Genomic DNA, 24,610 nt, shown 5'->3' on the forward strand with positions numbered 1-24,610 from the left:
TGTCAGCTGGGTTCAGCGCAGTGGCTGGACAGGCACTAGGGAAGGAACCTAACGTGAGTGACTCAAGTGGTTCCTTACCAAGGGTGGGAGAGGTACGGATGCGCGTGGGTAATTCCCATTAGAGTTGGGGGGTTCTCCTATTTCTTCTGAAAGGAGGAGGGAGGGTAGGTGTGGACTGAGGTCTAGGATGCATCCTACTCAGTTCCGGTGGGAGCACCAGGGGGGAAGCCAGGGCAGTACCAGGACATCATCAACTGTTTGGTCTTCCCTAGTGGGGGAAGAACGAGGGGTGCTGGCAGACAGATTTGTTCCCCAGTTCAGGATTCAGGGGTTACCCCTCCTCAATGGGGGATGCAGAACTTTTGAAAAGGGAGCAGGGGCAAAGGAGCTTGACCACCTATTCAGCTACAGGGTCTGTACCCTCCGCTGGATGACTAGGCTCCGGGAACCATCCCTGATCTGGTTTGATTGGAAGTGGATAATGGATGCGATAAACCCGGGTCTATCAACCCCCACCACTCTCGGAAACCACCCATGATGAAAGGCTTGGGGTGGATGAGAACCTGGTTCTGGACACTGACGGCTGTCAGTGCCCTTGGCTGGTCTAGGTACATGTGATTTAGGGTTTCCCGGGAAGAGGACAGGAGTCAGACCCTGGGGGATAACAAGGCACTGGGTTGAGCGCTTGGTGGGGTTCTCAGGGAGGCTTAGTGGGCCCTGGGAGTAGGTGGAACAGATCGAACGAGGTTCTAGGGTGCATACTAGGACTGGCGGGTTCCACTAGCGGAGGAAGGCCATTGACCTGGATCTATCGCTCGGTGCAGGGAAGTTTATCAAGGTATTGATTAAATTCCCCTGACTTTCGACTGGGAGAGGCTTGTGTTGGAAATGGCCCTTTCCAGGGTTCTTTCCCTCGAGTTCTTGCTTGTCTCCTTCCTGGTTTTCTGCTGATCTCGGTGCTAGCCTTAGGACTTTGTGGGTCTAACAGAGAGAAAGAAAAAGCTAGGAGCAGAAGAAGAGTCTAGGGGACAATAAATGGGAAAACACAGCGATAGGGGCACAAATCAGATAGGGCATGGCAAATCACAGGTTATAAAAATTAGTAGGAGAGGACATAGAGACTAGGAGGATGAGGCAATAAGGGGAAGAGTAGCAACAAAGACAAGATTCAATAAATGAAAGAAGATCCAGTGAACTCTAGAACATTCAACTAAGGAAAGAAGAGCCTGAAAAGAAGAAAATATGCTTAGGGGTAAAATAAGAGACACAGAACGTGGAAAGAGCGTAGGAGGTGATGAGGTGTCTTGGAGAGGTAGTTGAACCCCAGCATTATAGAAGAGACACAGAGGTGATGAGAAGGAACAACAGAAAGATTATCAAATGGAAAGCGAACACTCAAGTAGAGAAAGAAGTCTTGGGAGGAGAAGGTCCATAGAGTATGGGAAGAACCTAGGAGCAGCAGAAGAGTTTTGGAGCTGCTACAGACCTACAGAAGTATAGTAGAGACACTTAGAGGAGGAAGAAGACGATCCAGTGGAAGGTGAAGATGTTAAATGTAAAACAGTCTTTGCCAAGGGGATCAAGAACTTGGCAGTACAAGACCCATGGAGGAAATTTAGAGTGCAGGGTGGGGATAAAGAGACACAGAGGGGGGTGATAGCTTACGAAGGTAAGATAAACCAAAGAATGGAAACAGATCCCAGGAGAGGACTACGAGACACAAAGAGAGAAAAGAGACTAGGAACAGTAAACCAGTAGGGGTAAACAATCGCAGGAGTGACCGAAAAAGCTAACAAGAGAAAGTAGTGTGACGTGAAGGAGGAATCAAAAAGGAGTTGAGCTACAAGGGACGGACAGGCATTGAAGGGATAAAAAGGCAACTGCAAATCTAGGGCTAGATGTACAAATCTACAAAATTCAAAATGCAATTGGGTAACTTGTTAGCGAATAGCATTCATGCATTTGCGATTCAGTATTTGGAAGGGGTGTGTTTAGGGCGTTCCTTCCAAATACCGAATCAGTATGGCATGTATTACTAGTTTTGCGACCCATTTCTGGTTGCAAAAGAGTAAGGGCCAGATGCATCAAGCGAAATGCGGTCGCAAAAGGGCCAGATTCTCAGAATCTGGCCCTTTGCGAGTGCAATTTTTGCATTTGGGATGCATCATCCCAAATGCAAAAATCGCAAATAGAGAATTCGCTAAATTGCGATTGTTTGCATTTAAGGAATCTCAAATTGAGATTCCTTAAATGCAATGCATGAAAGTATCAAAAATAGCGAATTCGCTAATAGGGCACGCAAATTACCACGAAGTACAACTTCATGGTAATTTGCAATAACTTTGAAAAATGCACTTTTGTGCATTTTTCAAAGTTTCATGTTGCGCACACACATGCCCTAAGGGCATGTGTGTGCGCAACATATGTGCACAGATCACATTCAGGGGTGTAACAGGGTGTCCTTTGGACACCCCTGCACCCTTGAACTCGCAATCTCAATTTGCGAATCACTAATTGCGATTCGGAAATTGAGATTGTCTTCCCATTCATTCCTATGGGCCTCTAGGCCCATAGGAATTAATGGGGAGGTATTCATTAATTGCGACTCGCAATTTGCGAGTCGCAATTAAGGAATTCTAAGGAATCGCTATTTTTATAGTGATTGCTTGATGCATTCCATTTTGCTATTCCTTATTAGCGATTCCTTATTTTTCGCTAATAAGGAATCGCAAAATGGATGCTTGATGCATCTGGCCCTAAATCTTTACCACCAGTTTAAAATTGATGGTAACCCGATTCTCAAAGGGAATGGGTCCTAAAGGGTCCACTTGCTCTTTGAGAATATAAATAATATTTTAAGAGCAGGCAGTGGTCCCACGAACCACTGTCTACTATTCAAAAATGAAACTTCAAGGTTTCAGTTTTTTCTTTTTAAGTGCATCCTAATTTCCTTTAAAGGAAAAGGGGTGCATTTTTGAAACAAATATCGCTTGATTAAACAGCAATCACAGACATGGCAGTCTGACCTCAGCAGGCCACCATCCCTGTGATGGCTGCTATTCCTAATGGGTCAAAAAGTGTGACGTACCTCATTAAAATTCATGAGGTAGGTCGATTTGTGACCCACTATGAGTCACTAAATGAAACTTAGGGGTAGCGATTTCCTAATTGGGGTATCGATTTCCTAATTGCAATTCGCAGAGAATCAAAATTAGGAAATCTATCCATAAAATCTGTATGTATGACCCCTACATCTCAATGGTATTTCTTAATAATCCTCTGAATCAGTTAGAATATCTCATGTAATAGAAACTGGCAGCAGGCTGTCTTCTGAATGACCACAAGTGTGGTGAGTTAAGATGAAGATGATGATACAGACACTGCTTCATCCTGTCAAGGCAGGGAGAATGGGTCTGGGCTGGTGGCACAAAGCAAACAAAAAAGATAAGAGTGAAACTAATACGTCTTAATACATTTCTTACAAGGGTACATTTCTTTTTTTCATATTTTCAACCCTCTTAGGAATATTTGATGTAATTGTATTTATTTCATGGACATTTAGGGTAATAATTGAGGGTGAAAGTAACCCCTTTAGGGAGTTTTCGGGGACAGTGATTACATGCATTGTGCAAAGGGGCGTGGTTGTTAATAGATATAGGAACTTCCATGGAGATTAGTGAGAGTTGGTCTACCAGATGATAAAAAATCAAAACAATATTCTTATTACTTGCAATCGTACAATTTCACAGTATGTAAATGAAAGGCAGACAGAGCCCTTGCTCTCCCAAATTTGCAGCACTGGCAAACTGCACAATGTAGGGCTCTACGCTTCGGATTTTGATGCCCTGTATAGGAATGTGGACTCACACCATCTCGCTGGCATTGCATAGTGTTTGTGTTCTCCAAAACCTGAGATCTTGTGCAATTACTAGCCACATTTGAACTTCTGAAAGAAATTGACCTGCAGCAGCCCTCCTTTGTTGTAATGTTGGGGTGTGTTGTTTAATGCCATCAACCTACAGTGATGGCCCACTAAAGCTCAGACAACTGATATCTAGGTACACTCTGGCCAGACACCTAAGATCCTCCCAAATGCAGCTCCTCAGGACGACCAAAGCTAAAAGGGCAGGTTGGGGAGGTTGATCATTCACCCATCTTGTATCGAAGCTGTGGAACACGCTCCCACCCGACCTCAGATCATTGGCGAATGAAACCTCTTTTAGAATAAATCTAGAGACTTGGCTGTTTCCCCATTAGTCTACCCATGTTCATAGTTCAAGACAGCACTCAGCAGCGTGGGGAAGCTCTCGGGCAGCCATGTGCTTTACAATTACAAATCATAGACATAAACATAAACCTACAGGGATCTGATCACTTGTATGTAAGTGTTACTGATTCAAAGGTGCAGCTTCACTATTTGGACAGTCAGCTTGAAATTACCGGACCAAAAACATCAACTCTAAAGTTAAGTCAACAAAACGGGCCAGTTTCTGCCCCTGAACAAACTAGTCGTGGAAATAAAAATAGAACCTGTAAATGTAGCAGCTTTAATTTAATATTTTTTTTAAAAAACGTTGTCACATTGCAGTCTGTCTTTTTAATATATATATTTATATATAAGTTAATTTTAGTTCTTCTTGATCTTTGGCTCAAGTCAGCGCTTCTTGCCATCCTTGGGGGCTGGAAAACTGCTGACATGCTCGGCTAGCTCTGTCACCTTGGCCTGGCAGTCGAGCAGGTTGTCCTTTAGAGAAACTATCTCCTGTGTATGGGCCGATAGGGTCCCGTTCAAGTGGTCCATATAGCCCCACAGACCCCCCGTGTGTTTCTCCAGTTCATCTTTGATGATGTCTAAACTTCCAGTAACTGCACCAAGTTGACCACAGGTGCTTTCCACCTGGCCCACACGTTTATCAAACCGAACCACCTCCTTCTGAATTTCATGCGCCACATGCTTGCAGTTTCCCAGATCATTCAGGATCCGAGTTTTGAGCCTTTCAAGGTCCCCACGGAGATCTAATACACGCCGGTTACTGAACTGCAGCCTAGACCCATGATCCTGGACTTTCTCCTGAATGGAGTGAACCTCATCAGAGATTTGGCGGTCCCGCTCTTCTGAGGATGAATTGACATGTAGCACGGTGTCCGAGTACTGCGTGACGGAGTCCTTTAGGCCAGTAAGAGATTTGCTGACTGTGCTGAGGTTAATCTTCAAGAGGGTGATTTCCCCCTGAAGGGCATTAGATTCCTCCTCCTCCCTTTGCCTCTGGAATGCCAGCATGGTGAGGTTGAGCCTTCTCAGAAGGTCTGAGTTGATGTCCAGTTTCAGGAGGAGATCCTGAGTTTTGCTCTGGCAATCTTCAATTTCAGACCTGAAAGTGTCGAGGTCAGTAGAGGTAGTGGTTGTGCAGTGCTGAGAGCAGAGAGTCTCCAGTGCGGTCAGCCTGTTCTGGAGAATCTCTATGCCATCATTGGAATGTTTCTTCATGGTGGAAAGCTCATTCTCTATCACGGGCATCACCATGCCATCCACTGTCATGGGCATGGTGACATTGCTGAGCTCGCCGAAAATAGTGACAAACCTCTCTTCCAAAGTTCTCATTTTGTCATCAAAGGATGTCTTAATGCCATCCACCTCCAAGCCCACCAAACCCCTAATGTTGTCTTCCACTTCATGGCAGCGACCATCCACTTCCCGTTCGGTGGCATTGATCTTGGCCTCCATATCCTCAAATCGACCGTTGAAGAAGTTTTCCAGCGTCACTGCAGAGAACTGTGATAGTTCATTGTCTAGCCTGGAGTTCAGGTTCTTCTGGGAGTCAGCAATCCCATGGATGCTCTTTTCTACATTGTCTAGACGCTCATTGAGATAGTTGATATTGCTGCAGCAGCTCTCCACCACAGTCAGACCTTGAATCTGGGACTCCAAGTGGCTGATATCCTTCTTGATTTGAAGCTCTTTGCCATCCAGAGACTGCTGGAGCCTTAGATTGGCAGCTTTCTCTTCTTCGCACTGCTGTTGCACCTCTTTGATCCGGAAGTCACATGTGTTTTGTAGGTTAAGCAATTTCTTCTCAAAGCCATCCAGCATCTCTGCCCTTACACTGGCCAGCTTGCTCTCAATATACTCCTCCAGCATTTCAATGGAGGTCAATGGGGATGGTTTGGCTACTTCAAGCAGGTGCTTGATTCTCCCATCATGGTCCAGTACCATACCATGAACTTCATCTAGTAGATCTATCTTGGTTTTCAGGAGGTCGCTTACCTCTGTGACTTTTCCTGCGATGTCCCCTACTACTGGGTATGTTAAGCCTACTTTTTCTGGCCCATCAACTATTCCATCGGGGATGACTCCGAAGCCCACACTGGAATCTGGCACACTGGGGCTGTTCATTAGTGAGCCAATCATTTTGTTGGTATCTTCGTGTATGGCAAGCCGAAGGTGGTCACCCATTCCGTTCACCATGCTATGTAAGCTGTCATAGGATTGGGAGAGACGTCTAACATCATCTTCCACGCGATCCAATCTTTCTCCAAAAATTCCTGGTAAATTTTTACCTGTAAAAGACAAGAAGACAATGTGCTTAGTATGGACTACTTTTTTCCCTTCTTTAATGATTTTACATATTTCATAATCAGATAATCTAAAGAAGCAGTAAAAAGAGAATGCAAAACATATTGCTCTCCATAATATATCGACATCTATTAAAACCTTAGAATAGATATAAAACAAATATTACACGGAATTCATATTAAAACACAGTACAGCGACTGGAAAAGGTGCAAGTACAATAAAATCCAGATAATTTGCCTCCAACAAATTATCAGTTTTTCCCCTCGAACAAAACATCAATAACTATTATTTACTCCCTATTAATATTCATCTCTCTTCCCAGGAACAACACCATTCCACAAGGAGACCACAGATCTTCCTCCCCTTTTGCCATCATTTTTTCCCTTTACGTTTATATAAAGCCATCTTTAAATTGAAAGTAGAAAAAAATCTTTCACGCCATTGTTGAAAGGATGGTACCTGCAGGTCAGATTCGAAATAAAGCCATCACAATAATCATCAGAGCCCCCTCCCATTAAATCCAAATCTGTATCCACACCCAATAGCATCACTCGAGGTGTCAAAATCCACATTAATATTATAAATGTCTCCTAAGAATTTGGGAACCTGAAATCTCAGAACATCTAACACAGGACATTTGCCAAAGAAATTAACCAGATCCACCGCGTGGGCCTGACAGTGTGGACAGTTTACACTCTCAGTCCTCCTCCACTTTGCAGTCTTCGAGGCAGTGAAATATAAATCAAAAATTGTCTTGTAGTGCTGTGCTGGCAGCCCCATAAAGCACAATACTGTATGACTTAGCTCCAAAGAATCATAAAAAGTAAAATCGTCTACTCCAAGTTTTAGCTGCCATTTAGCGTTGTGCTTCTGAGGATTGTCTGGTACCAAACCACATAATTTACCATATCTAGTACTAATAGAGAGTTTTTCTTCCCCAAGGAGAAGCTCCAAAATGGTATAGTCTGAAAACCCATCGGCCTACTGTTTTTTATACAAAAAACTGCAAATTTTAAAATGTCCCTATGATTTAGATTAAATGTAACCCTCAGTTCCTTAAATGATGCAAAACTCTGATCTTGGAAGAGAGCCCTCAGTTTACATGAACCTTATATCTCCCACCTAGCCAGACAGGCATTATGAAATATTCCTGGAAGTGAGGGATTCCTTTTTAGGTCTCGCCTGTCGATGCGCATGCGCATCGAGCTTGCGAGACTATGGGGGCTTAAACACTCTTTAACCAACTTGCAAGGAATCGTGGCGATTCCTTGCAGTGCCCGTGAAATTTAAGCTCAATGCGCATGCGCATTGAGCTTAAAAGCGCGTGCACATGCCCCCAGCCGCCTGCCTTGCCCACTCTCTCTTTCACAGCCTCCCCCAGCTCCGCCCCCTCACTTCTTGGTTGCACGGCCGCTAGGCCGTGCCTCCCCTACTCTCCTCCCCCCTCCTCCTCCTACTCTCCTCCCCCCTCCTCCTCCTACTCTCCTCCCCTGCCTGCCGTGTCGCACCTCTCCCCGCTACGCCCCCTCCCCTGCCCTTTACCAGATCGTTACCCGGGGCCGCTGCTGTTGACCCCTCCTGTCCGCATCTTTCTGCCTGCTGCCCTCGTCCGCTCTCGAACGTCAGACACCTGGCTCGCTCTTCCCGAGGACCACAGGCTCCTGTCGGGAAATCGCCGCCCTGTTCCAGACATGTTTTGTAGCGCAGACAGGCCTCCTGGCAACGGGGATTGTAACCATCCAGTGTCACCCTGGGATGGGAGCATCGTTCTGTCCCAGTACATGGACTTCACCCCGGGGCTATGCGTCCGGTCTGACTGCGTAAAGAAGCGTCCTCGGCGCTTTATTATCTTCTGCTCGAAAGCTGTACATCCACGCATAGATCCCGCACCTCCCGAGTATGTTTAATGTAAGGCCTCTCTCCACGCGCCAGCAGTGACGTCACCTGCAAGGATGCCCGCAGCGTCTCTGAAGCCCTCCAGAAGGGCAGTGATATTCCTCTGGTGATGTGGCGCTCTGACTACCATAGTCTATTTTTTTGGCAGATACTGTAAGCACATTAATCTGCTTGCAAAACAGGAGGTGCGTGCTGACGCCAGTGGGTATTCTGTGTTCCAGAAAATGCCTGCTTAATCAGCCACAGGCTTCGTTTTCTTCCTGTAGAGTGGGTGGTTTAGGGCTGGACAAAATCTGCAACACAGCAGCCTCCCCCAGCTCCGCCCCCTCACTTCTTGGTTGCACGGCCGCTAGGCCGTGCCTCCCCTACTCTCCTCCCCCCTCCTCCTCCTACTCTCCTCCCCCCTCCTCCTCCTACTCTCCTCCCCTGCCTGCCGTGTCGCACCTCTCCCCGCTCCGCCCCCTCCCCTGCCCTTTACCATATCGTTACCCGGGGCCGCTGCTGTTGACCCCTCCTGTCCGCATCTTTCTGCCTGCTGCCCTCCTCCGCTCTCGAACGTGTATCTGCCCTCTCCTGTGTGAGTGCCCTCGGCCACCCTGCCCCCTTCCAAAGCCCTTTCAGGACTGCTTCGTCCCCCGGTTTAATCCCTTCATCACAAGGACTCCCGCCGCACGCCCCTAGTGTTGTAGTCTGTGTTCAAGGAAGGAGATGGCCCCTGGTGGCTGTTTGAATGATAAAATACAGCAATGGTCTTGGTTTGGTAGGCCCCGGTGCCACGCCACCACTTGCACCAGCGGAAGCTGCGCCCATGCAGTCGCCCTTGGCAGTCCTTGTACACTCCTCTCTCATGCCGCATCGCAGTACTTTCCTCCCTCCGGTACTCTCCCGCACTTCACAGCACTCTGCTGCTTGTACTGGTAGCATACGCCCGGGTGGTTCATACCCCTTCTCACGGTGCTTTGTACTGGGTTATCCCTCTCTTGAGGTCATTACAGTACCCCCTGCCGCCGCTACGTGGTTCGCATGTCGCATCATAGTTTGTGTTGTAAGGATGCAGCAGCTTGGTGGGTGTCGCACCTGCCGCAGAGTTGCGTGTCCAGCCTGCAGGCCACCTGGCTCGCTCTTCCCGAGGACCACAGGCTCCTGTCGGCAAATCGCCGCCCTGTCCCAGACATGTTTTGTAGCGCAGACAGGCCTCCTGGCAACGGGGATTGTAACCTTCCAGTGTCACCCTGGGATGGGGGCATCGTTCTGTCCCAGTACAGGGACTTCACCCCGGGCCTATGCGTCCGGTCTGACTGCGTAAAGAAGCGTCCTCGGCGCTTTATTATCTTCTGCTCGAAAGCTGTACATCCACGCATAGATCCCGCACCTCCCGAGTATGTTTAATGTAAGGCCTCTCTCCACGCGCCAGCAGTGACGTCACCTGCAAGGATGCCCGCAGCGTCTCTGAAGCCCTCCAGAAGGGCAGTGATATTCCTCTGGTGATGTGGCGCTCTGACTACCATAGTCTATTTTTTTTGGCAGATACTGTAAGCACACTAATCTGCTTGCAAAACAGGAGGTGCGTGCTGACGCCAGTGGGTATTCTGTGTTCCAGAAAATGCCTGCTTAATCAGCCACAGGCTTCGTTTTCTTCCTGTAGAGTGGGTGGTTTAGTGCTGGACAAAATCTGCAACACAGCTTTTCTGCTGCAGGCAGTCTGACACACTTTAAAAAGGCAGTCTTGTAGTATTTCAAACATAATTCTATCGGAAGTGCGAACATATTCTTCGTATTCTTCGTGAGTGTTGTACACCATACTTCCAAAAATGCTCTCAAAAGAGTGGAAATAATTTCATTTTGCCTCGGGAAAATGAAAACCATTATGTTTATTTCCTGTAACAGAGGAATGGATTCGCCTCTCATCACAGAACACAATATACCTGCAAAAGGCCATTCCCACAAAAAATGGTCAGTAAGGCATATTTCTATACTCACTCGCCCAGTGGCGTAACAAAAGTTGAGGGGACCTGCAAAGTACGTAGAGGGTCCCCCACCAGACTCACTCAGGACCCCTCAGGCCAGAATACTGTCCTGAGGGCCCCCTGAACTGCGGGGCCTTTGTTACACCACTGACTCGCCCTTGTGCACTGGCAGGTTTTTCCTCATAGTGGCGATCTAGAAATACCCCATGATGTATGGCCAGGTAATGACATTCGACATACCCACCTCCTGCTTAGCCTGTGTCAAGGTGAGTAATGGTTGAGTCGGCTTTATTTTCTCTTGTCTAATACATGCAGGTCAGGCATATTTTGCTCAAGTGGGTAGTTAACAGACAGTGGAGGACACATTTGTTAAATAGCTGCTCTCAGTACCTCCTTCGTGCTCGAATCTAATTGCTCATAATGAACTAAGCCTTCCTTTTATCACCAACTCGATCAAATTGGCCCCTCTTCTATTCTGGATAAGAACCTGGAAGAGGCACTCGGTCAAGATAAACCAAGTGGTATTAAAAGATATAATAAATCTTGACCGAGCCAACAGTATCCCATTACTAGTATATATTAAGTAGTCCTTTACAGATCTGGGCCTTGCCTTCTTGTATACAACATTCTCCAAATGCCTGTCTTTTTCAGAAATCAAACTAAGAGAGGCTTTCGCCACAAAGTGCGAATTAGAAAGATGGCCCTGTAACCAAAGTAAAGTCACGGTTTCATTTTATCAAACTATGCCTAGCGTGACCATGGTTCGTGATTCCTATCTCTCCTTTGTTGCCAACAACATGCATCGTTATCTATTAACAAGGATGAGATTCAACCTTTTCCCCTTAATGGTAGGCTAACCAACCCAATCACATTCATTAAATCATTTATTGCTAGGCCCGTGTGATGATCGTTCCACACAAACCATGCCGCACATTTTGTTCTTCTGCTGTTTTTATAAACTGGAAAGGAAAAGTTTCATTCTCCCAATGCTAACAAAACCGAGTTTATCCTGTCAGCCCGCAGCCCTTGAAGTTATCAATACATTGGAAACCCCTTTCGTCTGTTTTATGACCGCACCATTTTTTTATTCAGTTTTGCGAATCAGGAAAAGTTCATCAGAGAGGGGAGTTGTTTTCTCGATTTAGTTTTACTAGTCTGATTTCATCAGCTCATGAATTACTGTAAGGATGTTAATATGCTTGCTGGCTTTAGCTGTGGGATTTGGAAGACCTTGCACAGGAGGGGTGGTATCTTTATCTGCTTGTTTTAAATACCTTGGTCTCTATTCAACTTGTTGAAAATGAATTGTTGTTTGACTTTTGTTTTTTAATTCATGTATATCTATGAGAATATCGATATTTTAACACACAATTAACTGATGTTTTATCAACACACATTGCATTACAAATGCTATAGGTGTCACATTTGCAAAAGTTAAAACTATTGACATTGTAACTGACAAAGCTATTAATTTTGCTACTTTCAAAACCAACACATAAATAAAAAAAGTGTCATTTACAATACCAATAGCTCAAACTTTCCTAATGCAAGACCTATTGCATTTCCAATGCTTGTTATTAAAGTATACCAATTCCATCTCCCAATTCCGAATTTCTACCTGAAATCCACCCAGTTTTTATAAGCCACCGCTAACACCTAAATCTAACTTTCTTGTAATAGCTGGGTTCCAACAGCCTTAATAAACATCCTTTAGCTTTAGATTCGATTATTATCCCATAAATCGACGAAACACCCCCGCATAGATTCAGGAACTTCCTCTGTATTACTCACCAGAACCCTCATATATTAAAGATAGGAGGACGCAACCCCCTCCCTAAATAATGTCAGAAATGTAACCGCCCTCCTTGTTTTACCATAGGACCATATAAATCTAGAAACCAAGGTATCCAAATATTTTGAAAATTCGGTGTGATAGACCTAAAAAGATATAAAATCTTTTGGCAGGAACAATATCTTTACTATAATGCAGCAACCTACAATAGACATGTGAAGATTGTGCCATCTCTCAAAATCCTGTTTCGCTTTAACTAATATCAGTCCAATATTGTTCTGACCCAGTGGAATGTCTTTTCGGCATCCAACAAGGACACAGCCATATGCAACCTCAGTTACATCAAAGAGCATAATCTTACGACGAATATGATATGTGGTGCTCCTGCCTGGTATAAATCCATGCTGGTTCACCGATACCACCTTATCTAGAACTTGGCTCAACTGAGTGGCCAGCATCTTAGAATAGAGCTTCATGGAGCTATTTATCAATGTTATAGGGTGATATGATTCTGGATCAACAGTTCTTTATCTTTATTTAGGAAAACCACAATAAAAAATAAAAAAGAGTTCCATTATATCTAACATAAAAGCTGAACAGAACACTTTATAAAACTCTAAAGGGATTTGATCAGTTCCACATGCTTTCCCTGAGGGTAACATTTTCAGGGATGCTCTGAATTCATCAACCATAAATATTTCACCTAGCAAATCATGTTCCTCCTGAGTTAATCTTTCCAGAGGCATATAGGCCACTGCTTGCTTTATCCTCTGTTTGTCCACTTGAGGTTGAGCCCGATACAGTCTTGGATAATATGCTCAGAATTCTTCCTGTATGCCTTCAGGATCCGAAACCATTTTGCCACCCATATCTCTTATTTCCATGATATACCCTAAAGCCACCTTCTTTCAAAAGCGTACCGCTAATTGATGTTCCAACATTTCATTGTATTCATAGCACTTCTATTTCCTGACTAGGTACTTTTCGGCATTTTTTAGTTGTAACTACATTCATTTCAGCGTTAGCTCTAGGTTTTTGCTGCTGGGCCACTTAAACATTAATTCCTCCTCCCCATATTGCATTGATAAGCAAAGTTTCTGCTTTCGTAAGATCTTGATATAGTTGTTTTAGCAATAATTTCTCCTACTTCTACCGGTTCAAATTATACCTCCGGGATTCCCCTCTTATTCCTGCCTTGAATGCATCCCAGACCACTCCCAATGGGGCACTTCCCCTATTTGAATCTAAAAACTCGGGAATCCATATGTTCATGACGGCGATATAACCAGGATCTGCCAAATGACCTCTTTCAAAAGTCCAACTACTGGAATTCCTAGTGAGCCAGTCCATAGTTAATTTGATTACTAGAGGATTGTGATCCGACATTACTCTGAGATATAATTCGATCTGGGCATCCCTTAATAACACTGGTGACAGGAAAAAATAATCCAACCGGGCAAAGGTCCCATGGGGAGCCGACAAATATGTATAGCCTAAATCAGGCACCCTTAACTTCTCCCATGCGTCTGACAGGCCTATTCCTCTTTTCTAGCTTCTAAGAGCTTTAAAGACCTGTGGTTTCTGACATGTATAACTACCCAATATATCCAATTGCTGACATCCTCATCCATTAAAATTAAAATCCACACAAATGATGTAGGGGTCTGGTCAGATTGGCAGTTCTACTGCTAAAAAATCCAACATACCAGGATCATCGAGGACCGCTCCATACACTGTGCATAAAGCAAAAGACCCTTTACCATGCGCCACTCAACATAGCCCAGAGTCCATATCTATCTGCTTTACTATGGATGCATTCTCCCACCCTTCTTTGTACTAATATTGCAACCCCCTCTGTTTTTCTGGTCCTGTGTAGTGCCAGCAATTAATTTTATGCCCAATGTCGCCAATACCTTCCGATTTTACCGTTCTATATGAATTTCTTGTAAACAATAAAAATCCGCCCTAAGCACTTTTAGATCATCTGTTACCCTCCGTCTCTTGCAACCATTGTTAGTCACAATACAGATCTTAGCCATTGACTTGTCTTAATCTCAACCAACTAACCCAGAGGTCTTCAAACTTTTTGATGCAGAGACCCCCTTGTCAAACGTTTTTAGGTGTAAGGACCCCCTTCTGACGAAAATTTCTAGAACCTGGTACTCCTCATCATAGACAACTATCAACAACCATAAACACCCCCTAATTCCACAGCAAATAATTTGGATAGTGGGCAAATAATATTAAACAGCGTTTAGTAAACCAAAGGTCAGTGAGCATGGGGGTGTAGTCTTCTTGCTGCGCTGCCCTATGCCAATGTGAAAGAGCAGGACTGCACATTATTTATGAAACACAGTGCATTCCTGTCCATTTCCTTTGTGTTGGCGCATAAATTGCTGCCTAGACCCAACATAGACAGGATTGTTTTTGTACAGGAAGGAGCACCTTCTTTCAAAAAAACAATCCTGAGAGGCGTTTTCCTCTTTCAATGTGAGCTGCAGAATGCCGCACTCAAGGAAAGAGAAAAAAATGAGAAGAAATGAAAAGGACATTTATAGAAGGTCTAATATGAATGAGAGCATCGTGCCCCACCGGGCCTCCCTGGACCAGCCATCCTAATGACCACTTCAACCGCTTATCGTATGAGATCAAAGAGAAGCATGCTCCACCAGGCCTACCTGGACCAGCCATCCCAACTGTCACAACCGATTATCGTAAGAGATCGAAGAGAAGCATGCCTCACCAGGCCTGCGTGGACCGTCCATCCTAATGACCACAACAACCACTCATCATAAGAGATAGAAGAGTAGTGTGTCTCACCAGGCCTACAGCTCACATGCTACTGGTGAGCCTATTAGAGCCATGCAGGCATCCGTGTCCTCTTATCTCTCCCATCCCTACATCCTGAGAGGCCAAGCTGGAAAGTGTACTTAACTCTAGTCCAAAAACCTGTGTTTATTTCTACATTTCCTACACTGAGAAAGCACCTTAAATGAGACATGTGCATGTTTATCTACGAGCTTAGCCTGTAATGTGGAAGGACGCCCTGTGCGGTCTCCAGGGCCTCATTGTTTTACCAATTTGTTTTATTGCTATCACTATGCTACTGGGAATTTTAAACCTGTGTGTCTATTGTTCTCCTGGCTTGGATGCCTGTGCCTGTGTGCATCGGTGTCTGTATGTCTATTGTTCTCTGTTTTTGGATGCCTGTGTGCATAGGTGTCTGTATGTCTATTGTTCTCTCTGCTTGGATGCCTGTGTGTTGGTCTGTGTGCATCGGTGTCTGTATGTCTATTGTTCTCTGTGCTTTAATGCCTGTGTGCATCGGTGTCTGTATGTCTATTGTTCCCTGTGCTTGGATGCCTGTGTGTTAGGATGTGTACATTGGAATCTCTATGTCTATTGTTCTCTGTGCTTGGATGCCTGTGTGTTAGTCTGTGTGCATTGGTGTCTCTATGTCTATTGTTCTCTGTGCCTGGATGCCTGTGTGTTAGTCTGTGTGCTGTGGTGTCTCTATGTCTATTGTTATCTGTGCTTGGCTGCCGGTGTGTTTGTCTGTGTGCATTGAAGCCTGTGTGTATATTGTTCTCTGTGCTTGTATACCTGTGTGGTGGATTGCAGTTTGTATGTCTATTATTATCCAGTATTATGGGTATCTTTCATAGATTCACATGCCTGAATCATTCCCCGTCGTCGGGGTAGGAGTCCCCGGTAAATAACAATAGTAATGTCACACAGACATATACTTAGTACTAGGCCAGAGGCCTCACATTAGTAGCCTATCTAGGTCCTTATGTAAAAAGGACCAAACTTTGGCCAGGAGCCAATCAGCTACCATCACCCTTCTCACCTTCCTGGAAGGAGCCCTAGTCCCTCAGATTTTCTACCGCACGTCGTGCAGAGGAGTCTCCACTGAGCTCTGCTCAGGTTTTTTCCTATATCTTTGGTTTTTTGCCTACTATTTCTTCAGAGTCAGTTGGAAAAGGAGTATTAGTATTTAATATGTCTACTACTCCTAAAAAAGGTCTTTTTAGGCCATGTGCCTCATGTAGTAAAATGAGGTTACACATAGAGGACAAGCATGAAGACTGTTTGTACTGCCTCTATCCTCAGCATTCTGCCAAGGAATGTAAGATTTGTCGCACTCTCCCGGTCAAGACATTGAAAGACAGGGAAGGGCGACTGCTTCTGTGGCTCCAGAGACTGAAGGACAAGGACCAAGTCTCCTCAGGTGAGAGTGAGTGTTCCTTCAGAAGTTTCCACTCCTCTCCTAAAAGGCCTCGACAGACATCTCCAGGTCAGTCTGCTGTGCCTCCTCACAAGAAGCCAAAATCTATGGAGGGTCATCCTAAGGTCAAGCCTTCTCTTCAGATGACAACCTTCAAAAAGCCTGCTGTGGTATCTTCTGGCCTGCCTGTGACGATGTCGACAGTATCCATTTCGACATCCACGGCGTCTACTTTCTCCATGGCTTCCACTGCCACAACGTCGTCGACGATGGGTAGGTCAATACCTTCTGTTATTCCTCTCACAAAACCGTCGACGACGCTCCCGTCGACGTCTGCTTCATCGTCGACGAAGGCAAGGCTTCCAGCGTCGACGAAAAACCCATCGTCGACGTCGAGTTCATCGTCGACGAAGACTTCATCGTCGTCGAAGCCACCGTCGACGAAGACACCGTCGACGTCGAGACTGTCGACGAAGACTTCCTCGTCGACGAAGACTACACCGTCGACGACGGCACCGTCGACGAGGACACCGTCGACGACGGCACCGTCGACGAGGACACCGTCGACGACGACACCGTCGACGACGACACCGTCGACGAGGACACCGTCGACGAGGACACCGTCGACGACGACACCGTCGACGACGACACCGTCGACGACGACACCGTCGACGACGACACCGTCGACGAGGGCACCGTCGACGAGCCCGTCGACGACGACACCGTCGACGAAGCCATCGTCGTCGACTTCTGCAGTGTCGACGCCGCCGTCGACGAGGGCATTGTCGTCGACGTCGACGAGGACATCATCGACGTCGATGCAGTCGACGATGAAAATGTATGATAAAATGTCAACTATTGTAGACGCTACATCAGACGCTACAATGAATCTACACTCAAAGGGCTCTCCATCACTGAAGTATTCCTATACCCATTTTAAGATGTCATCATGCATGGTGACACCAGAGATGACTTCACCTAGCAAAGTCCAGCAACTGCTGCCAACGCAGTTTCTAGAAGCAGAAGACCCTGACGTGGAGAACATGTTTCCCATAGCATCCAGTCCCTCTCATCTTAACATCAAGGTTCATGAGAGTTCAGACTGTGAAGATCTTGAAGAGGTGACAATTCAAGAAGAAGTTCGACAGCGTACCACTGTTCAGCCTATGGTATGCCTTCCGGCGTCAATTGTCTCTGACCTACAGTTTCTGATTTCAGACTATAGGCAAAGATTTCCGTCTTCTGCTCCTGCTTCAGGTGTGCCAGCGCAGCAGGAAGCTCCAATCCCTCAACGTCGCCAGCGACCACCTCCGCTGGTTGTGCATCAGGAGCAAGAGAAATTGCCTCCTCAAATTTCTTCTGATGAGGATGAATATGAGGAAGAAATGGGACATGACGAAGGCCAAGATGAGGAGGGTGAAATACATGATGAGGATTCTGATGATAACGCCAACCAGGATCCGGCATCCCCAGAGCAAGTACAGGATGATTCACCCCCTGAAGATTTAGGGGGATTCCATAATATAGTAGGGAGAGCGGCTGCAAGATTCAACATCCAAATAGCTTCGGAAACGCAGGACTGTTTCCTCCATGACTTTAAGGAATCCTTCAAAAGATCTGTTCGATCCATCCCAGTAATCGATTATATATGGGAGCAAGGACTTAAAATTATGAAAAATCCTTCCTCTCTCATTCCAGTGCCAGCTAGACTTGAAAGGAAGTACAAAGCCCCAGACACTGCTCCCGCATGTTTAACTGGCCAAACTAAACCGGACTCAGTCATATCACAGGCCGCTCAGCAGAAGTCTAGCAACCCGTCAGCGGCAATAACAGCGCCTCCTGATAAAGAGGGAAGAAAACTTGATGCCATCGGCAAAAGATTTTCTTCTATGTCCGCCCTATCAGTCAGGGCTGCAAATTCTCTAGCATTACTAGGTCGCTACAATCGACAGATTTGGGCAGATATAGCCCCATATCTAGAGGAAATCCCAGAAGACCAGAAAGGAGAGGTTAAGAAAATTTTACTGGAGGGCGAACGCTCTGCCTCAGAAATGATCGATGTGGCCTTGGATATCGCTTCCACAGGATTTCGTCAACTGGCAGGAGCAGCGGTTTTGAGACGCCAGGGCTGGCTCAAAGCCACAGCATTCCGGCCTGATGTGCAAGCCAAAGTTCTAGACATGCCATTTGATGGAGAACTGCTCTTCGGTGAACATATCGATGATATGCTGCAAGGTATTAAGAAGGATACCGACACGGCGAAAGCCTTAGGCACCCTACAATACAAACCTAATTCCTTTCGAGGATCCAGAGGTAGAGGGCAGCAGAATCGAGGCAGCTATCAAGGTTACAAGCCCGCTTATAACTCTTCTCAGCAGTACAGGCCTCAATATCAGCAGCGACAACAACAAGGACGAGCTTCCTACAACAAGTCGTCCTTTCGAGGGAAAGGAGGAAAGAAGGATAATTACAGACGCCAATGACTGCTTTCTCCAGCATGCCTCCACCTCTTCTCCACAATTCGCAGTTGGAGGAAAAATTACCAACTTCCTTCACAATTGGAAGCAAATTACAACAGATCGTTGGGTGCTGCAGTTAGTTCGCTTCGGACACACTTTGGAGTTTGTGGAACATCCTCCTCCGAACCCACCATGTCCTCTGCAGCACAAGAATCTACGCCTACTTCAACAAGAGCTCTCTCTAATGCTCCAGAAAAGAGCAGTGGAGAGAGTTCCTCGAGGTCAGAAGGGGAAAGGATTCTATTCCCGATTCTTCCTGGTCAGAAAAAAGGAGAAGAAGCAATGGAGACCAATTCTGGATCTGAGAAACCTAAATGTATACCTCAAGAAGCAGTCCTTCCGTATGGTTACCCTCCAGGAGGTACTACATCTACTCAATCCAAAAGACTATATGGTATCCTTAGACCTCCAGGATGCCTATTTTCATGTCCTCATTCACAAGAGTCATCGACAATTTCTGAGGTTTGCAGTGGCAGGCAGGCACTACCAGTTCAGAGTTTTACCATTCGGCCTGAAGTCAGCTCCACGCATCTTCACGAAGTGTCTGTCACCAGTAGCGGCATACCTTCGCCAGCATCATCACCAAGTCTTTCCCTACCTAGACGACTGGCTCATCAAAGCTCCGACTCGGTCAGGCGTAGCCAAGTCCTCTTCGGCCTGCCTTCATCTATTCAAAAATCTGGGCCTAACACTCAACCAGGAAAAGTCAACTCTCCAACCGTCACAACGTCTCAATTTCCTGGGAGCAACGTTGGATACACAACAAAAGAAAGCCTTCCCTTCCAGAGAACGTCAGGTCAAGCTGAAGACCCTGGCTGTCCACATTCAGGCCAAACAGAGAGTCAAAGTTCGACTATTCAAATCATTGCTAGGAATGATGTCTTCCAACATTTTTCTCATTCCTCACTGTCGCCTACACATGCGGCCTCTACAGGAAGCCTTAACAAATCAGTGGATCCAATCTACAGGGTCTTTCGACGACTGGATCAAGATCACTCAGGTCATGAAGAAAGCTCTGAGATGGTGGCTTCTGGGCGACAACTTAAACAAGGGTCTCCCTTTTCTTCTCCCAATCTCTCCTCATGTGATTACCACAGACGCTTCACTGGAAGGATGGGGGGCGTTCCTGCAGGAACTGCAAGTACACGGCCAATGGTCAGTGGCAGAAAAGCAACTCCACATCAATCTGCTAGAGTTGAGAGCAGTGCGCCTGGCACTTCGAGCATTTCTGCCCCGAATCAGGAACTCCCCAGTGCTTGTGAGGACGGACAACACCACCACAATGCACTACCTGAACAAGCAGGGGGGTACTCGATCCAGGACGTTGTCTCGAGAATCTCAGCAAATTTGGATCTGGCTAGTACAACACGACATTTCTCTGCGGGCAGAGTATGTCCCAGGAGTAGACAACACCCTGGCAGATTCGCTAAGCAGGCAGCGTTCACTTTGCCACGAGTGGGAGCTCGACCAGCAGATGCTCGACTCGGTGTTCTCCCGTTGGGGCAAACCTCACCTGGATCTCTTTGCGACGCAAGTGAACGCGAAATGCCAACATTACGCAAGCTGGCTTCCCCAGAAAAGGTCCCTAGGGAATGCCTTTTCGATGACATGGTGCAACGTCTTTGCTTACGCTTTTCCACCGTTTCCCCTGATCCCCAGGGTTCTCCGGAAACTGAAAGCAGAGAGTTGTACCATGATCCTGATAGCCCCAGCGTGGCCGCGCCAACACTGGTATACGGAGCTACACCTTCTATCGCTGGAACCTCCAATTCTATTCAGGACATGCCCACATCTCCTCACAATGAACCAGGGACAAGTCCAGCATCCGGATCCAACATCTCTAAAATTATCAGCTTGGCTCCTGAGTTCAGAGAGTTCCAGGATTTAGATATTCCACAGGAATGCAGGGCCGTCTTAGCCCGGGCTCGGGCTGAAAGTACTAATAAGACGTATTCCCTCAAGTGGAAAAGATTCTGTTTGTGGTGTAGAGCTCAGAATTTGCATCCATTCACTTCTACTCCAGCACAAATTCTGCCCTACTTGCTCCACTTAGCCAATTCTGGACTGGCACATGCTTCAATAAAGGTCCACCTGGCGGCCATATCCAGATTCAGACGATCTTCGTGTGGAGCTTCATTATGGACCAACAGACTAATCAAACAGTTTCTGAAGGGATTATTCAGATCTTTCCCTCCAGTTAGAGCGCCTCCACCTACATGGCAACTAAATGTGGTTCTAGCTCAACTAATGAGACACCCGTTTGAGCCAATCCACAGAGCAGATCTAAAATATTTGTCATGGAAAACAGCTCTTTTGCTGGCGCTCACGTCAGCAAGGAGAGTGAGTGAACTGCAGGCCTTTTTCTGTGCAAGACCCCTTCATCCAGTTCAAGAACGACAGGGTCATTCTACGGACTAACCCTAAGTTTATACCGAAGGTTCCGTCCTCTTTCCATCTCAACGAACCTATTGTCCTACGATCTTTCTTCCCGAATCCATCATCTGCGGCTGAAAGATCTCTTCACTCATTGGACCTCAAACGATGTCTCAAATTTTACCTTCACAGGACGGAGCAATTTCGAAAGTCCAACCAATTGTTTGTTGCATTTAGCAGACCCAGGAAAGGCTTAGCCTTAACAAAACAGAGCATTTCCAGATGGATTTCAGCGGCCATCGCCTTCTGTCACCAACAGGCGGGCCACCCTCTACCTTCAAAAGTACGAGCACACTCCACTAGAGCGGTTTCCACCTCCATGGCGCTCTTTGCTGGGGTATCCATTGTCGACATTTGCAGGGCGGCGACATGGAAGACACCACATACGTTCACGAAGCACTACTGCTTGGACTCTGAACTTATGAAGGATGCAGCAGTGGGACAGGCTGTCTTACGTCATCTATTTCATTAGTGGTGAGCCTTCTTCCTATCATCCCACCTTCCAGGTAATTTATCGCACATTTCTTATCAGGTTGTGAGTATCATGTAAACTGTGTAACAACTTATGATAAGATTGCTATGTCTTTACGAATGTATTATGCGAAATGTGCTCATTATTGCTTGCTATTCTGATTCAGGCATGTGAATCTATGAAAGATACCCATAATACTGGATAAGAAATGCGTTACTTACCTGTAACAGCAGTTATCCAGTATTGGTATCTTTCATAGATTCACATGCAACCCACCCGCCTCCCCTGGAAGGGCTCACCCTCTCCCTCTCAGTAGCACTGTGCTTACGAAAATCTGAGGGACTAGGGCTCCTTCCAGGAAGGGGAGAAGGGTGATGGTAGCTGATTGGCTCCTGGCCAAAGTTTGGTCCTTTTTACATAAGGACCTAGATAGGCTACTAATGTGAGGCCTCTGGCCTAGTACTAAGTATATGTCTGTGTGACATTACTATTGTTATTTACCGGGGACTCCTACCCCGACGACGGGGAATGATTCAGGCATGTGAATCTATGAAAGATACCAATACTGGATAACTGCTGTTACAGGTAAGTAACGCATTTCTTCTCTAGGCATGGTGACTGTATGTGTAACAGGTGAAATGTTGATATTATAGACTGTTCTAGCGCTGGGAGGCCTTTGGGCAACCACGATCCGCGTGCATCGGTGTCTATCTGTTAGTGTGTGTAGGTTGGAACGTGTGTGTCTCTAGGCCTATGTTCAAGGGTGTGTGTCTATGGTAGTGTGTGTGCAAGTGTTTCTGTATGCCTACTGATCTGTGTGCCTGGTCTCTCATGGGTACCTGCATGTAGACTGTGTACATGAGTATTTCTGCGTTTATTTTTCTGGATGCCTGCATTCATTGTGGTCGTTTATTTACCTGAGCACGTGTGTGCAAGGGTACTGTTATGTTCGGCTGCCTCTATGCATGTGTGTGTTGGTCTCCATGTATGCCCGTTTGTTTCTGTGTGTACATGTGCTAGATGACCTCTGTGAATACTGGGAGAACTTTACAGATGGACAGATCGGAGATTCATCAATTAATCAATGAACGTGAGCTCTTTGAATAGCCTCATCACCCCCTATAGACCAGAGCGGATGCTCAGATCCTCTGGCATGGGTCTGGCTGTTGTCCCCAGAATCCGTAAAGCTCGGATGGGGGGCAGATCTTTCAGGCTCCTTGCAGCCAAGCACTGGAACCTGCTTCCAGCTGAATTGCGCCTCAAACCCTCTGAGACCAAATTTCGTAAAGCCCTCAAAACCCACCTTTTCCGCCTAGCACTACTGTAACTTCCTATCCCTCTTACAGGCTCTCTCTCAGCGCGGGACACGCCGGAGCGCGTAACCATGCGCTTTACAAAATTCCAAAATAAATAAATAAATTAATCAGCCATGAAAACCGCAAGCCAATGTATTTATTTTGAGCATTTATAACAGCTAGGAGCTAGGGTGTTACAAGTGAAGATGGGGAATGCGCAACCCCTTTCCCCTCCAGCTTCCTGAAAAGCTTTTATTAGCTGTCTTAACTGCCATCTCCTTTCCACTGTGGCATGGCCAAAATCAGGGAGTACAAAGAACAAGAAATCCTTATAGTTCTCCTGCGCATCAGGTCGCGCCTCCTCAAAAATGACTTGTTTGAGGGGAAAATTCCCAAAGTAGACCAATGCTACTCGAGCTGGCTTTCTGTTGCTCCTCCTGTGGGATTCTGGTTCCTACGCATAAGTGGATATCTATGCACCCTTTGTACTTCCATCTCGCCAGTTCCAAGACCCGAGTTCTGGGAAGGCAATCTTTAGCAAATCGAGCAAAAAAGATCTAAAATCACTGTCATCCACCCTTTCCTTACCCCAAGAAACCGAAGATTATTTTGCCTTTGGCGATTCTTAAAACCATCAGTCTTCCATAGGATATCGGAAAGTTGACCATCCTGCATCTCAACCTGACCCTTGCACCTCCCCAGTTCTATTTCAGCCTCTTTTGTTCTCTCTTCTGTGGCACTGAGTTTATCTCAAATCCCGACCAAGGATTTTGCCACTTTTCTTTAATTACACCTTGAAGTTGTTTAGTGGCTAATTTGGCTCTCCAGCTCTCAGGTCTAGTCTCTGTTTGATGTTCCTTAATAGTACTCAGAATAGTCCCATTTCCGTACATCTGCTGGCTGGTATACTTCCTTTGTTTTCCCATCCTTAGAGGGGGGCCTCTCTTGCTTCTCTTGAGCCTTTTGTGACTTTAGTTGCTTCTTGTGTTTCCAAGTGCCCTCTGTATTATACAAAAGCTGCCACCACTCTCACCGAACAGGGAATCACAGAGTTCATCCTCACTTGTTCCAAAACTTATATCAGTAGATTAATACTCATCCATGAGGGAATAAAGCCACCCCTCCCAGGAAAGATCGAGATTTTGGTTGTCCCCTGCCCCATCAGACTCAATATGTCCCTCCTTCCTCTGTACAGTTGCCAATTCCTGAGTCAGCTAGTCCCAAATTCCCCTCTGAATCCCAGCTATTGCGAATCCTCGCCCTCTCTGCATCATCAACGTTCATGTTGGTAAATCTAAGAGGCCTCACCGTCTCGATCAACCTCCAGTAGCTCTGTAGCCATCAGCACAGTCTGTTCCCTTGCTCCATACACAGCGCCCTGCGTCTCTTGAGCCTCCTGCACACTTCCAGCGTCAGCATAATCTGGAGAGGATG

General features: G+C 46.2%; 1 protein-coding gene across 1 annotated transcript in view; it reads right to left on the reverse strand.

The window, feature by feature from the left end:
• Nucleotides 1-4,534: 4,534 nt before the first annotated feature.
• EMILIN3 (elastin microfibril interfacer 3) overlaps nucleotides 4,535-24,610 on the reverse strand; it is a 140,383-nt gene continuing 120,307 nt past the window's right edge. The window contains exon 4 of the mRNA XM_086932225.1: nucleotides 4,535-6,558. Within this exon, the coding sequence (XP_086788351.1) occupies nucleotides 4,655-6,558 (1,904 nt within the window). The 3' untranslated portion in view covers nucleotides 4,535-4,654. The remainder of the gene's footprint in view (nucleotides 6,559-24,610) is intronic.

This window comes from Lissotriton vulgaris, chromosome 7 (genome assembly GCF_964263255.1).
Source record: "Lissotriton vulgaris chromosome 7, aLisVul1.2, whole genome shotgun sequence".
In the NCBI taxonomy this organism is placed as follows: Eukaryota; Metazoa; Chordata; class Amphibia; order Caudata; family Salamandridae; genus Lissotriton; species Lissotriton vulgaris.